General features: G+C 46.4%; 1 protein-coding gene across 5 annotated transcripts in view; it reads right to left on the reverse strand.

Annotated features, from left to right (window-relative positions):
• The window catches only part of Fam107b (family with sequence similarity 107 member B), a 220630-nt gene that overhangs the window by 17260 nt on the left and 187698 nt on the right, over positions 1 to 15672 (reverse strand). For 2 of the 5 annotated variants that reach the window (XM_059263575.1, XM_059263576.1), the window contains one exon: positions 14137 to 14249. The exons of the other annotated variants lie outside the window; for them this stretch is intronic. In XM_059263575.1, the coding sequence (XP_059119558.1) occupies positions 14137 to 14170 (34 nt within the window). In that variant the 5' untranslated portion in view covers positions 14171 to 14249. The remainder of the gene's footprint in view (positions 1 to 14136; positions 14250 to 15672) is intronic. 5 annotated transcript variants of the gene reach the window in all.

The raw sequence follows: 15672 nt of genomic DNA on the forward strand, positions 1-15672 counted from the left end.
GCCCCATCTTTCCTAGCTTGACTCGGATTCCAACTGTGGACATCAGTACCCACCTCAAGACCAACTGGGCAGCCAAACTTCATTTCATTCTTTATCTACAGCATACTAGACACTACCCAGGTGCAAGAACGAAAGGCCAGCCAGACCTCGCCCCGCCTAGTTATCGCTGCAGCAGCCATCATCCAGGCAAACACAGGCGAAAGCTGCTCTCTACTGTGCGCCACCCACACCAGCCTCCCCTTAGCAGAAGCCATGCTGTGTTCGCCTAACTTCCTTACTTCACACCTGTCTCAGACAAGGTCCTCTCAAAGCTTCCATGGAGGACCAAGGTACCCTGGATTCTTTTCCACAAATGTATTTGGAAACCATCCTCTTACCATTACCAGAATCCTCCTTCCCTCTTCCCCTCTGACCCCAAGTCTTGCAATCAGCTCCTCTCTGGGTTCCATCACTCCTGACCATCCTTCCAGCCCTTAGACAAATCCAGTATGCCAACTTAATCAGATCAGAAGTCCACAAGGGAAGCATCGCTGTCACCTTAGGAGAGAGTGTGCAGCTGTCTGACCTCCCTTCTGGGTTTCCCATAGTCAGGTCCTCAGTCATCCTTCTGAATTTCTGGGTCCTGCTCTCCCATATCAACAGTGCACACAAATACACACACACACACACACACACACACACTTCCTCTCGTTTCCCCCACACACATACATATGACTCCACCCTCCAGTATAATGAAAACTCCATACATCTGCAAAGACCCAGCCCAAAGCTTCCCTCTCCATGAACCACACAGTGTTCCTAATGGGCTAGCTCCCTCTCATGGTGTGTAAGATACCCTTGCTCCCACGGACTTAACACTTAGACTAAATTCCTCTGCCCTGGAAGCTAATTCTTCATACCATCTCTGGTGTGTCCCTGCAGGACAGATTCTAACACCGCAGCAGAAAGAGACCTCTGATTCACTTCCATCATCACCCCCTCCCACTTCAAGCACAACGCCGCTGGCCTATGCCACACAAAGCAGAAGCAGTCACACTGTGACACCAGACCATCTATTAGAAATCTGGGGCTGCCAACTACTTGTGCCCTTGGTTGAGTCCCAGGAGACCTGCTGCGCCTCTGGTCTTACTCCACATTGCTTTCCACAGCCCCACACAGCATGTCACACCAAGGGCCGTCTTAACAATGTGCTAATTGAATGAGGCACACACTGAGGGACCAGAATATGCAATGGAGTCACCAACCTCACTCAGTTCCATTTCTGGCGATTCTTCAGTCTCACTTCTTTATGTCCCCATGGGACATTGTAAATACTTCTCTTAGGATCCTAAAATTAATTTTCAACTTTCTTATCCCTCCTAGTAAGCTAGAAAAGGAGAGGCCTGACTCTTCCACATTCCTTGTCCTCAGAAATAAGTCACACGTTGTTCAACTGAATGCGACCAGGTACTGGTCATGCCAAGCCTAGAAGGTGGGCCTTGGATTTGCCAAGAAGCTGAGAACCATGGAGGGCAGATTGATATAGCTTTGAGCAAGTTCCTTCTCTAATTTGATCTCAGGAGCTTGGCACAAGTTCTAGACAAGTTCTGTTTGCTACAGATCTGAACAGGGAAACCAATGTCCATTTTCCCAAGCAACATCTTAAGACAGCTTAGCTTAAGCTTCCTCTTAAGACAGCTCAGTAAAATCCCGACTAATAGTCCATACACAGCACTGGGCTGGTGAGCTGGATCAGCAGAAAAAGCCCTTGCTGCCAAGCTTGAGGACCTCAGTCCAATACCCAGGATTCACACGAGGGAAGGACAGAACCAACTTCTTCATGCTGTCTTCTGACCACCAGAGGTATGCACCAAAATGTGCAAGACACCAACAAGGTTTGGGCCACCAAAAGATAACTCAGATTTGTGTCAGGTGCGAAATAAATATTTGTACCAGCATTAGTTCGTATAAATGTTCCCCTGAAATAATTAGTAGTTCATGAATATGCAGCACATTAATCTAAACAAGCCTCCAAGCAACTGAAATGCTAATTAATGATCCTGTTAATAATTGATTACCCTATACTCACTGCCCTTAAAATTGCTTCAGACTGATAAATCATACCTATCACGTAACGGCCGAGCAATGACCAGGGCACACTTTAGATTTAAGAGTTCCCTTTTCTTGCATAAAATAGTTTGAAGTCTGAAGTTCAAGGGCCCCCGGTTCCCCTGGTAAAGCGTCTCTGGTCTAAGAGCGTCACCCAGCGGTAAAAGGCACAGGTTGTTCTTAGAGCAGCTGGCACTCTTCAAAGGAAAGCACTGGCGCCTACCCCATTACTACAAGGAAAAGAAAATAACTTGTCTTGAATTGCAATAAGGAAACTGGCAAGTAAATTCTAAAGCATAATTAGAAGAGAGCCATTCTTTGTCCAAGGTTATTCAGAGGCCTTAGTGAACCACACTGGAGGAAGGACCACCTCTGGGGCCCTGTGAACAGGAGCGCTGCAGGCGGGCTGAGACTAGCCCATAACCACAGGCCGAAGGAAGTGACCACAGCCATGCTGTCTGTCCGGCTGTGCTGTCTGTCCAGCTGTGCTCCACTACAGTTCTGCCACCTCAGCTTAAGAGCTCAGGACTTACCCCCCCCAAAAAAAAATTTGTAACATCCAACTCCATTCCGAGGTAGACTCTTTGATTCTACAAATTAAGAAGAGGAGGAGGAGGAGGAGGAAGGAACAGGACCTATGAGATGGCTCTACAGGAAGAAGTAAGTAAGCCTGACCGCGCAGCCGAGTTCAATCCCCAGAGCCCACGGGGAAGGAGAACCGACTCCTGGAAGCCGAGTTCAATCCCCAGAGCCCACGGGGAAGGAGAACCGACTCCTGCGCAGCCGAGTTCAATCCCCAGAGCCCACGGGGAAGGAGAACCGACTCCTGGAAGCCGAGTTCAATCCCCAGAGCCCACGGGGAAGGAGAACCGACTCCTGCGCAGCCGAGTTCAATCCCCAGAGCCCACGGGGAAGGAGAACCGACTCCTGGAAGCCGTCACCTGACCGCCGTAGCCATCTGACCTCCACAAGAGTTCCGCGCCATGTGCAAACACACAGACCCAGACCCCGCGTGCCCCACACGTAATAAAAAATACGTTTTCTAGAAGGAGTAACATCCCCCTCACCTGTTTACCTGGTGAGGCCCAACCATAACAATCAGTGTGCTGGGCTGTAACTCAGTGGTAAGGCCCTTGTCTGACATGCATGAGGCCTTGGGTTTGATCTCCATCACTGGAAACCAAACAAATGAATAAGCAAAATTTAACTGTACAAAGGAGGCTGAGCCAGAGGACCCTGAGGTCCTTTGAGAGTTAAACATCTTAATAAAAGAGGAGCTGAGCTCACCCGTGGACCTCCATCAGCCTGGCTTAGGATGACCAAGGGCTGCAGTACATGACACCAAAAACAGGGGGTCCCCTCAGATTCCACGGAGGCCCCAGGTGGGCCTCCACTCTGCTCAGCTTGCTCCCTAGAACCCTCTCCTACAGACCCACACTGAGCAGGCCTTCTGACCCGCTCCGGCTTCCCTCACCTATCTGCCCTCCCCCCATGTCATCTAGAAGAGTCAAGCGCTCTGTTCCGGGGCTAGAGAGGAACACAGGAAACAAAGAGCGGACCACACTTTATTAAACCAAACTCCAAATCCAGGGCCTCCTAAATATGAGACTAGAAACAGTTTTTTGTTTTGTTTTGTTTTGTTTTGGTTTGGTTTTGGTTTTTCGAGACAGGGTTTCTCTGTGTAGCTTTGCGCCTTTCCTGGAACTCGCTTTGGAGACCAGGCTGGCCTCGAACTCACAGAGATCCGCCTGGCTCTGCCTCCCGAGTGCTGAGATTAAAGGCGTGTGCCACCACCGCCCGGCATTAGAAACAGTTTTAAAAGCAGGGATACTTGGGACTAGAGAGATAGCTCAGCAGTTTCCAACAGGTACTACTCTTCCTGAGGACCCAAGTTCCATTCCCAACATCCACACTGAATGGCTCACAACCACCTGTAACTCAAGCTCCATGGGCATCTGATGCCCTCTTCTGGCCTCTGTGGGCACTGTACTCATATACACATACATGCATACAATACACTCCTACACATAAATAAATAATCAAATCATCAAAAATGACATGTTCCTATGAACACATCATCTCGTTCTGCAGCTTTCCATTAAAATGAACTATGTAGCAGTGGTGCATTACCATGTGTGCTAAGAAAAGCTGACCAATGTTTATTGTTTTTTGCACAAAGTCATCTAAATGTATAAATTACAGCATCATGACTTTCATTCAAGCCTGAATCCTAAAAGCTGCTCTGGAAACAAAGCACAGGTTAGCTTTCTTACTGCTCCCTTGGCTTTTCTTGACTTGTATTTACCTTCTCCAAAATTTATGGTATTCTTCACCTAATCCTAGACAAATAAAAAAAAAAAAGACTTTTTTTTCTCCTCATTCCCCTGCATTTAGAAAATGTTTACTCTCATAAGCATTTTTGAAAAGATGTATTTTAACTTCCTTTCTGAAGAATTGTTCACAACATGTAGCAAAAGTTTAAGAGTGTAACACTCTTAAACTAGGCAAGCCCAGTTCCAGAAATTTATCTAGAGAAAAGAGATATGTTGATAAAAATATCAGGAGGTTGGAGAGATGGCCTAGGAGTTAAAAGCACATACCGCTCTTGCAGAGGACCTGAGTTCATTTCCCAGCACCCATGTCATAAGCCAGTGTTAAACCATTAAGGAGGAGGAAATGAAAACACCCACATTATGACTCACAACTGCCTTTAACTCCAGCTCCACGGGATCTGATGCCCTTTTATGGCCTCCATGGGTACCTGCACTCACATGTGTATACACACACACACACACACACACACACACACACACAAATAAAACCTTAAAAATAAACAAGAATATTATTGCCAGCATGATCTATCATAGTGAAAAAAGTATAAATGATATTTAAATATCTAACAATGGAATATAACACAGCATAAAATTAGTTATCATTAGACTAATGAAAGGGAAAATATTCATGATACATTAAGTGGGAGAAAAACACCAAACTAACATGGCCTTTGTTTTGAGTGCATTTGTGTGCATGGAAGCTCAGCATAGAGATCTGCAGTGTCTCAAACCCCAGCATCAAGACCACAGGATACTGTCCAACACAATCAGAATCAGAATCTCTGGAGATGTGCCAAACAATCACATTTCTATCATGTGTGCTGTGTGTCTCACAACCTTTGAAGGATAGTAAAGCAATCCTTGTACAGATGGAGAAACTGAAGCTCAATGCAGCTCGGAAATAAGCCTACCAAGCTAGTGAGTCATACAGACACTGCACTAATAGTGACTCTCTGTAACTAGCATTTGGAATCCTGCTCTGTGCTCTTTGCCCTATATACAGAATATGAGGCATCTCAGGTATTACTTCAACTCTTTCTTCCTAGTGGTTAGCACTTAGCTATGAAGTTATTAATGGCCACTAATGCTGGCATCCCCATTGACGCTCGCCCTGATGAGTACCCTGATCAGCACCTTTGAGGACCACACAGAGATGTTTAGATGTAAGTGCACGTTATTAAATCCCAGCTCATATCATCAGCAACTAAACTACCAAATGCTACCTGTTGGGTGCAGTGGCCATGTGGCCAGCCCATAACCACTGTCCACAAGCCTCAGGGGCTGCAACACTTAAAGTTATGCAAATTTTAACCAATTTATTTCGATTATTCTGGTTTCTGCATTATTCTTTAATCTGAACATTAATGCAATGCTTAAATATTTATACCCTGCCAGTCTGTGTTCACAAAAGTCAAGCTGGGAGAGGAAGGGAACCACAAATCATCCTCATGCTTCAAACTCCTGATTAAGAGGCTCTCTCTGGCACTTGCTGTATAGCTCAGTCATTCCTTTCAGGAAACTACAAAGGGAATGGACTGGCAAGAGGGCAGCTTGGGGCCTGGTCGTTCCTGAGAGGAAGGAAGCTACACAGACAGACCAGAAGAAACTTTTGCGGGACTCACTTTCAAGAGATGAATAATAATGCAGAGACTTCGTGACTGGGCCGACCAAAGGAATTCAAACAAGAAGCTCGATCTTCAAAAGCCCTAATGGCTGAACCTCTGCAGAAGTGACCTGTTCTGCTTCCCTGTTGTTACAGAAGAGGAAACTGAGGCCCAGAGAGCTGAAGCAGCCAATACACTGAGACAAGGGTCAGGGCTAGCCTTGGGTTCCCACTTCCCTTTATTATGCTGCCTCACTCACCTCCAGTTGCTCTCTCAAGTTTGCCAAATCTATTTTCTCCTGATGTGGAGTTATTTTGCACCATAACTAATACCGCCATTATCATGATCAATAATAACTGATGTAATGTTTGAAAATCTATTTAAATTAGAGGTATACTTTAATAACAGTATCACAATTTTACACGCTTCTAGAAGCTTGCCAAAGACTGTACAGAGTCAGTAGGGTGATCCTCCACCTTTTCCCTTGAGGTTAAGTAACCACAGTGTTCAAAAACAGTGATCTCTCAGGCCCCATCACTTGAGAACTCCACGTCTGCTTGGTGGCTGATCCTACTGAAACCTGGCTTTTCAAAAGCATCAGCATTCAGGACAAAATGTACATAATACACTTTTGAAAAAAAGGAAAAGATGAAAATCAGCTCCTTTGACGCCCAGAGGAGAAAGCAGCATCCTCAGTGACACCTGACCCCAGTACATCATCAGAACACAAGGAAGGTGCAAGACAGGACACAAGCCACACTTCCACTCCTCACTGACAAGTATGGCTGCTGAGTAACTTTAGTTCCTGTTTCCTACACAAACATCATGAAGATGCTCCTGTCCATCATACCTGGCCCAGGCAGAGCCCAGGTCCAGTGGCTCCTTCAGATCACTCAGCACAGCGGGAGGCCAGCCCTGCCCTTCCAAGACAGCCCAGGTTCTTCCATGCAGGCTGGCCCTGCTCATGAGAGCTCAGTGGAGCCACTCCCCCAGAAGTCTGCATGTGTACCTGGGGCTTTGGTGTTCCTTTCGGCTTTCTGCTCAGTAAGTTACAGTAAAAAGATAGAGCAGAAAGGGTCTTAAAGGAAAGGTCTGGAACCTAATCCCAAGCTTGTCACCTCTGCCATCTGTGCCCTTCCTGGTAAAACGACAGCCATTTACTCTACTACAGTCCAACTTTTCATCTCCAACAGTGCATTTCAACCAGTGTGGATCCTACAGAGGGAATGCATTCTACCTTCAAACCACTCAACACTCAAAGGTTCATTTTTCAGAATTATCAAGAAGAAACTTGCACGCCAGAAACAACAGTTACAATTATTTGTTTTTCTGGATGTGTTAAAATGTTTCATAGTTAGGAGAATGCACAGTGAATATACCTGATATCTGCTTCCACAATGAGAAATTAACGTGGAGACTGGGCCCTATCTTTGTCTGCATCTTTGGAGGATGCCTGTCTCTAACTAACCCCTTGGGAACAGCTATTTACACAGCTCAGATACATCTAATTAAAGTGTTTTCCCACTTACCTCTCTTCAGGCTACCTCATGGGCTTTGCTGTGAACAACAAATTGCCACTTTGTTAGTGGAGGACACCAAAAGCAAGACAGGAAGAGTAAGGCAGAGCCAGCCGTGAGGCAAGGACTAGATAGTTCACCCAAGTACTTAATCATCACCATGTTTTTCTCCTAAGCATGGGCAGAGAGGTAGGCCTTAAAGACCTGGAGGTGAACGAGACATGGCCCCCCAATGTCCAGCAGCTCAGACAAACACACAGAAGAAATCTGATGTGAGACCATAGTGTGTGCTCTAGGGGTAGGAAATATAGGGAGGCTTGGAGACAAGATTTTAAGACGATGACTCCTGTCAGCTCCAGGAGGAGGAAGATTTCCCTTGTAGACTCAGGAGATGCTCTGGGGTGCCAATAACACGCCTACAAGGAGATGAAGCCGAATGAACTTCCTTTTAGCCCACACTAAAATGCTGACCTTAAGTCAAGGCTGCTACAGGGTTCATAGGTGTTGTAGGTTCTCCTCAGTGTCCAACCTTGCCTCCACTGCTCCCTGTAGACACAGGAGGAAGGGAAGGGAAGACAGGGAAAGCCCCACACTGGCTCTTCACCTGCAGGGAGGGCAATCCCAGAAACCACTGGGGGATTTGTTTTTCATCTCAATGTCCAAACAGTGTTATGTGACCAACCTAGCTACAAAGGAAGCCAGGGGAAATGTAAACCACACACCGGCTGTAAAAAGGGGACAGCAATGGCTGTCAGGTAGAGAATTAGCCTACCCTCACCCGCACACAAAGTTATAGATGGTGTTCCCTCCAAATTCAAAATAGTTATCTAAAATCTGCCCTCAAAATGATAGACTCTGAAGCTGAATTCTTTGGAAGGTAAACATTTAAAGCAGTGGTTCTCAACCCCTGGGTCCGCAACCCCTCTGGCAGACCTCTATTCCCAAAACAATATTTACATTATGATTCATAACCAGCAAAATTACAGTTATGAAGTAGCAATGAAATTGATTTTATGGTTGAGGGGGTCACCACAACTTGAGGAACTTCATTAAAGGTCGCAGCATTAGGAAAGTTGAGAGCTACTGCTTTAAAGGAAGCCAGGGGGTCTTATGACAGGATTAGTGTCCTTATAAGGAATGAGGAGTTATACGGATGGCTCAGGGGTGAGGAGCACACACGTACTGTTCTCACAGAGAACCTGGGTTCAGTTCCCACCACCCAGGCAGGTAACTCACAACCACCAGGAACACCAGCCCAAAGGGGATCAGAATCCACCAGCCTCTGGGGACACTTGCGCTCTCATGCAGATACACCAACACGTTAAAAACAAACGGTTCTTTTAAAAAGAGAGATCAGAACTTGTTCTTGGTCCCTGTCCCCTCACATCACACCCCAACAAGAAAGGACACAGAAAAACGACTGTTGGCCACAGCGAGAGCCCTCTCCAGGAGCCCACACAGCTTGAGTCTTAATCTCAGCCTCCCAGAACTGAAGACGAGAAACACCTGTTGCACAGGCCACCGGGTCTGTGATAGTTCATGCTGGTGGCTGGACAGTAAATTCACCTGTCTTAGTGGGCGTGGCAGCCTCCTGGGCTTCACTACCACCTCTCTTTCCTCCACTTAGCTCAGGGCCTCAGCTCCAAAGCTGAAGGGAAACCAGAGCAATTTACATCTTCTAAGTATTTAGAGGCCACAGCATCCACGGCAAAAGCTGCAGTAGGTAACAATGATAAGAAGGTTCTCATGGAATCCTCCTGAGCCTCGGCCTCTGGCCTGAGGAAGGTTAGGCAGGCACGCATGTAAACACATTAGTAGTCAGTGTGGGCACAGGAACACAGCACAGGTGTACACTCCTCCAACTCTAGCATTCTCTCTGCACACTAATTCAACTCCCTCTGGAGGCAGGTGTGAGGAAACTTTCCGAATCAGAATGAGGAAAATGGCAGCCGCCTTCCTGGCAAACAAGGAGCGTAGAAGAGTGAGAGCCTAGAAACATGCTGGCCACATTTAAATGGCCAGACCTCAGGTGCCATGATGTCTGCAAGGCATAATGGCCTTTACCCTTAGGGGATTCAGAAGGATGCTCACTGTTCTAGATAACCCTCCAGAGCTGCGAGTTCTGGCTCCGTGTGAGAATCTTGCCTAGAATACTTAAGGACCTGAGTTCCATTCCCAAAACTGAAAAACAAACACCAACAACAACAACAAAAAATCAAAATTTCCAAATTCAGATTGGGAGACGGTTCAGTGGGTAAAGTGCTTCCATGTGAGTCTGACGACCTGGTTCAAACCCCCAGGTCCCACATAAAAGCCAGATACAACTATCTGCAATCCCTGTGTGCTTCTGTGAGAAGATGGGATGGAAGGCAGAGAGAGGAAAATTTCTAGAAGCTCACCAAGCATAAAAGTGAGGGCCAACACCCAAGGTTGTCCTCTGACGTCTATACAAATACCATGGCATGTCCACACCCACAAACATATAACCCCCCAACTCTCTCTCTCTCTCTCTCTCTCTCTCTCTCTCTCTCTCTCTCACACACACACACACACACACACACACACACACACACACACACACAGCACGTAGTTTATATGACAGGCCACCGGACAGTGATCCAGATCTTACAGCAGTTGGGTGCTCTAAAGGCTCATGTACACTTACCTCCTACTGCCACAGCCCTGTGTTTCTCAGTAGCTTCCTGGGGGTAGTTCATAAGAATGGCCCCAACAAACTCATATATTTGAATGCTTAGTGACCAGGAGTTGCACTATTTGAAAGAACTGGAAGGATAAGGATGTGTGGTTTTGTTGGAGGAAGTATGTCACTGGGGGAGGGTTTTGGGATTTCAAAAGCCCAAGCCAGGTCAGGTCCTCTCTCTCCCTCTCCTCTCTCTCTCTCTCTCTCTCTCTCTCTCTCTCTCTCGATCAGAATACAGAACTCTCAGCTGTTCTCCAACACCATGTCTGCCTGTTCGCTGGCATGCTCTTCACATGATAACTGACTAACTTCTGAAACTGTAAGCAAACCCACAATTAAATGCTTTCTTTTATAAGAGTTGCCTTGTCTCTTTAGAACAGTGACTAAGACACTTCCCCTCCTCCACCCTCACACATAAGCACGTGAGAACACCATTGTGCCACCACCAAGACTGTGGCCCATATGGATCATGGGGTTTTAGGGTTCTGCCCCAGGAACCAACACATTCCCATCTGCCTACTGACACCAGCAACTCATGGCACAGCAGTCCATCTGTGACTAAGAATACTGTAGCCAAACAGCAGCTTCACTAAATCCAAGTGTGTCGTCCTTAAACAAATCCGTTCAACAGCTACAACAATCGAGTACAGAGTGGAGGCAAGTCTAGCATTCCTCTGCTGCTGCGCCTCATGCTCTTCCTTGTGAAATGGAAAATCCACTGCCCTTCCGGCAGCCACCCAAGTTGCACATGTTTCCATTTCTTTTGTTGCCACAGGATTCATTACCCAATAACCCAGCATCCAGAAACTTCCCCTCAGCTCTGACTTCTCTCGCACTTCTTGTCGCAAGAGGCAGAACGTTCTTTCAACGGAACCTGTTTTTAAATCCACACCCAGGGACTGATGATGACTTTAATAGAAAGGACACAGACAAAGGACGTGTCAGCACAGTCACAACACAAACGTGTCCTTTACTACAGCCAGCTATAAAGAAACTCATTAATTGCTTCCGGACGAACAATTAGAGAATAATTGTCTAATAAAGGGCGCATGCATCATGACAGCTAGCCACTTCCCTTGTGGGGAAGTGGGGGGGGGGGGGTGGCTAATCTGAAAAGCTTAACAATATGAGCTACCTTCTTAAAGGATCAAGTGCTGAAAGTAAAATGTGGCAAAAAGGTCAGGGGAAAAAAAAAACCAAGAGATTTCTTTTAAAAGATTTTTCAAGGCAGGTCAAAGAACAAATCCCAGAAAGAAATTCTCCACTCTGGTGTACAATCTTATGAATATCATGCTGAATAAGAGTCCAAGTGTTTGAGAAAACAATGTTAAAATTCAGTTTATAGTTAGAAAATACATAAACACAAGAGTGCATGTGACATGTTAAGACAATCCACCAGGGAAGGGAATGTAACTCAGTAGTGGATCACTTGCCTAGCTGCATAAGGCCAGAGGTTCCAGCCTCAGCACCCCAAATGAAGAGGGGAGGGGAGGAGGGAACTAGGCTTGGTGGTGCATACCTAGTATCCCAGCACTCTGGTGGCTGAGGCAGGAGGATTATAAACTGAAGGTCAGCCTGAGCTATATAGCAAGACTCAAAAGAAAAGGAAAAAGAAAGGAAGGGAGGGAGGGAGGGAAAGAGAGAAAGAGAGAACTTCATTTTCCTAATTTCATCTATGAATGTTCAGTATTGAAGTAATAACCTATTATTATTTACAAAATATATTATTAGTTGTGGGGGAGGAGGGACCTATTGCCATTTCTAAAACTGTTGTGCTTGATAAGGATATATTGTCACAAATATTTCATTTCCCAGCCTAGCCCTCCGACCCGTCGGTTCCAATAGCAGCCCTCACCTCTCCATTGCTCTATCACAGTCTCCCCAAGACCCCGTGCTCCACAGCCTTCTCGGCAGATGGGACACTAGTTCACTAGTTTCTCTTATTTGACCCTGCAGAATTAGAGTGTCCCCCAACATGCGTGTGTGCATGCACACATGCACACACACACACACACACACACACACACACACACACACACACACGCCTTCTGAGACACCTGCCTTTGGGACACACAGCTTGGTTCTGTCATGAGAATCTGGAAGCATTATATTTAGAGAAAAGAAAATACAGTTTAATTGAAAAGTAGTTTGAGTGGTCATACCCCCATGTGTCACGCTGAATGTGACAATGGGCTCAGCTGAATGCGGCTCACAATGCCTTGAAAGATCTTAGTGGGAAATGGAGAAGGAAGGGGGACACCGTGAAACAATGTCATTGTAACCACCAAAATTCCCAGATTCTAAAAGAAAACAGTCACTCGGAGCTCACTCAGTCAGCAACAGAAAAAAGCTAAGAAAGACCCACCTGAAGCTTGGAAGACCCTGTCCCACTTCATTTAGCTAAACATGGAGGGCAGAGCCAGGCTCTGTGGTAAACACCTGCAGTCTCAGTACTTGGGAAGTAGAAGCAGGAGGATCCAGAGTTTAAGATGGGATTTCAACACACAGGCACATCTCACACACACACACACACACACACACACACACACACACACACACACGTGCACAAACATTCTTTAAAAAACAAATTTGTATTATTAGTTGAGTCACCATTTTATAAATTTGGACATTTGATTTATTGTGTCTGTTCTTTTGTTTGTAAATAAACTTCTGACACTACTTTTGAAAACTTTAATAAACAGAACCAAAACAAAACTTTCTCAACTAATCAGTCTAATCTCCACCTTCCATCATGGCAGGAGGAGGCCTATATCACTATGAACAAACATAATTTTTGAGATAATCTTTCTTACCCCCTCCCTTATGTACACACAGATAAAGGATCTGGGGTTACTCTGTTAGAAAGGGGATAGTTCAAAGGTGGAGCGATGGCAGCTGGATCAGAAACACTACTGCCAATCATTTGCTGTTCAGAGGGGATGACACACAGCCAACAGGGTTCCACTGAAGTGTCCACATGCCTTCAACTGGACAAAGAGCAGCCAAACGATCCTGCGCAGCATTGCTCTTGTTTTGTTTTTATAAGACAGGATCTCAAGGAGCCTAGACAGGCCCCTCCAACTCACTCTGTAGTCCAGGCTGCCCTGGAATTCCAGGTAATCTTGTTCCAGCTTCCCCAATCCTGGGATGACAGGTGAGGGCCACTGTGCCCAGTACTAATATCTGCTTAATGCCAAAACAATAATTCAATATGTATAAGTCGTGTGTGTGTGTGTGTGTGTGTGTGTGTGTGTGTGTGTGTGTGTGTGCGCGCGCGCGCGCGTTGTGCTGGGGTTGGAACCCAAGGTGTTGAGCATGCTAGGCAAAAAGCTCTACCTGAGCAACATTTCCAGACCATTTATATAACCTCAAAAAAACAAACTAAATTCCACTAAGACCCAGACAGCAAGGAGCAAAGAAGTTCCCCAGGATCGGGTATCAGAACCAAACATCAGGCCACAGATCCCTGCCACGTGGACAGTGCGTAGAAACAGATGGTATGGGGGAAGGTCAATGTTGGTCTGAGGAAACAGCACAAGAGTTTAATAAGTGGCCAGGATGTTACCCAGGGGTACAGCTCTTGTTCACCACGCACAAGGCCTTGGGTTTGATTCCTAACACCACATACCAAAGCCAGCTTAAGGAGTTTCAAGATCTGAAAAAGTCAAGCCAGCTGTAGCACGGATCAGCTAACCTTACAGCTACACAGTGAGTGAATCCTGCCCTGCAGAGCGCGTGTGGACCGGGCTTTGGCAGTACTGAGCTGGGCTCGGAGAAACAGAACCCTCCAGCCCAGGTCCCTGCTGCAAACAGAGGGAGAGCCAGCAATCCAGCCCAGACTGACTCATCTCCAAACCCTTGTGGTGTCCCGCTGCCCTCAGAGCTTTACTTACCTTCATCCCCCGGCCTCGGTGCGCGGACTGCCATCTCTGACCTGTCTGTCCTCTGGGCTTTGTCACCATGCACACACAGGTTTGTCGCCTCTACCCAGGGAAGCCGGCTCTGCCTGTTTGGAATCAGCAGTTGGCCTCTTCTCTATCTTTTCACCTTCCACCCTCCCACTGCCCCACCCCTCAAGCAGACCTCCCCCATGGATTCCTTCCACTGGCCTTGGGAAAGACGGCCTATTTCATCAGGTGCAAGTAATATAACCCTCGCCATTGGTGTATTTACTAAAGGAAGGGAGGTGGGTTATCTACCATTTGTCAAGCAGGCAGAGTTGTCAGGCTGAATTCAAAGCCAAAACAATGACAGCAGAAAGCCATAAAGTCTGGGACACCGACCAGGTCCAGGAGTGCCCTGGAACAACCACTGGCCTTAAACATACTTACACAACAATGCCTTTGGCACAGTCAGCAGGAAGGCAGGGAGGAGATGAAGGCAAATTTTACTGGTGTGAATGGACTGGGCCAGTTGTGGCTTGGGGAATCTGGCAGAAATTAATAGGGGCAAGGCCTCAAATATGCCAGGAATTCTGCCCAGGGCAGTAAACAATCTCAGTGTGGTGTAGGACTGCATGAATTTGGGTTTTGGAAAGAGGAAAAACCAGGAGAGTAGCTAATAAGTTCTGATTGGGGCTTTTCCAAACAGGGTTACATTTTCTCTTTCCTGTCTACACCATTAGCGAATAGTCTCCAATCCTTTACCAAGGAAGTGGGTGAAGAGGGACACGTGACCAACTGCTAGATGGAAGCAGGCTAAGTGCACACATTAGATTTGACTAAATGGAAGCGAGGTGCCTTCCTATGGAGAACAACTCAAAGCATTAGACTAAAAATGTCATCATTGACCAGGCGGCAGTGGCGCGCACCTTTAATCCCAGCATTCAGGAGGCAGAGCCAGGCAGATCTCTGTGAGTTCAAGGCCAGCCTGGGCTACAGAGCGAGATCCAGGACAGGCACTAAAACTACACAGAGAAACCCTGTCTCAAAAAAAAAAAAAAAAAAAAAAAAAAAAAAAGGACACTGAAAAGTCAATCTTGAGCTGACTAGGAAACTCTCCCTGTGGGCTAGCTCTCACAATGCTAGTCCTGATGTGCTAGCTGCTGGAGCAGAAGGCCTCAATGGTCTTACCCAGTGCTGGACCCTACATGCTACAATATCAGCCCTGCAAGCAAGTAGTGCCCACCGGCCAACTGTGGCAAGACTCCATGGGAACATGAACCACTCTCGACTGGATCTGAGGCCTGTACCACAGGAGAAAATTCATGCCTGGTTACAGTAAATATGGTCAAAACCCATAGCTCGGGAAGTCCCTGGCCCAGGGGAGAATCTATTGATCTTGTTTTGCTAGACGGTTATATTGTCAGACTGCCTTGTAGGTATTTGTGTTTAGATTCACAGATGAGTGCTGCTCTCAACCTTGGTCAGAGATACTTACTATAGTGGGTAGTCATTCATGAAAAAAAAATTTAAATAAAAAATAAAAAA

The sequence above is a fragment of the Peromyscus eremicus genome, chromosome 5 (genome assembly GCF_949786415.1).
Source record: "Peromyscus eremicus chromosome 5, PerEre_H2_v1, whole genome shotgun sequence".
Lineage (NCBI taxonomy): Eukaryota > Metazoa > Chordata > Mammalia > Rodentia > Cricetidae > Peromyscus > Peromyscus eremicus.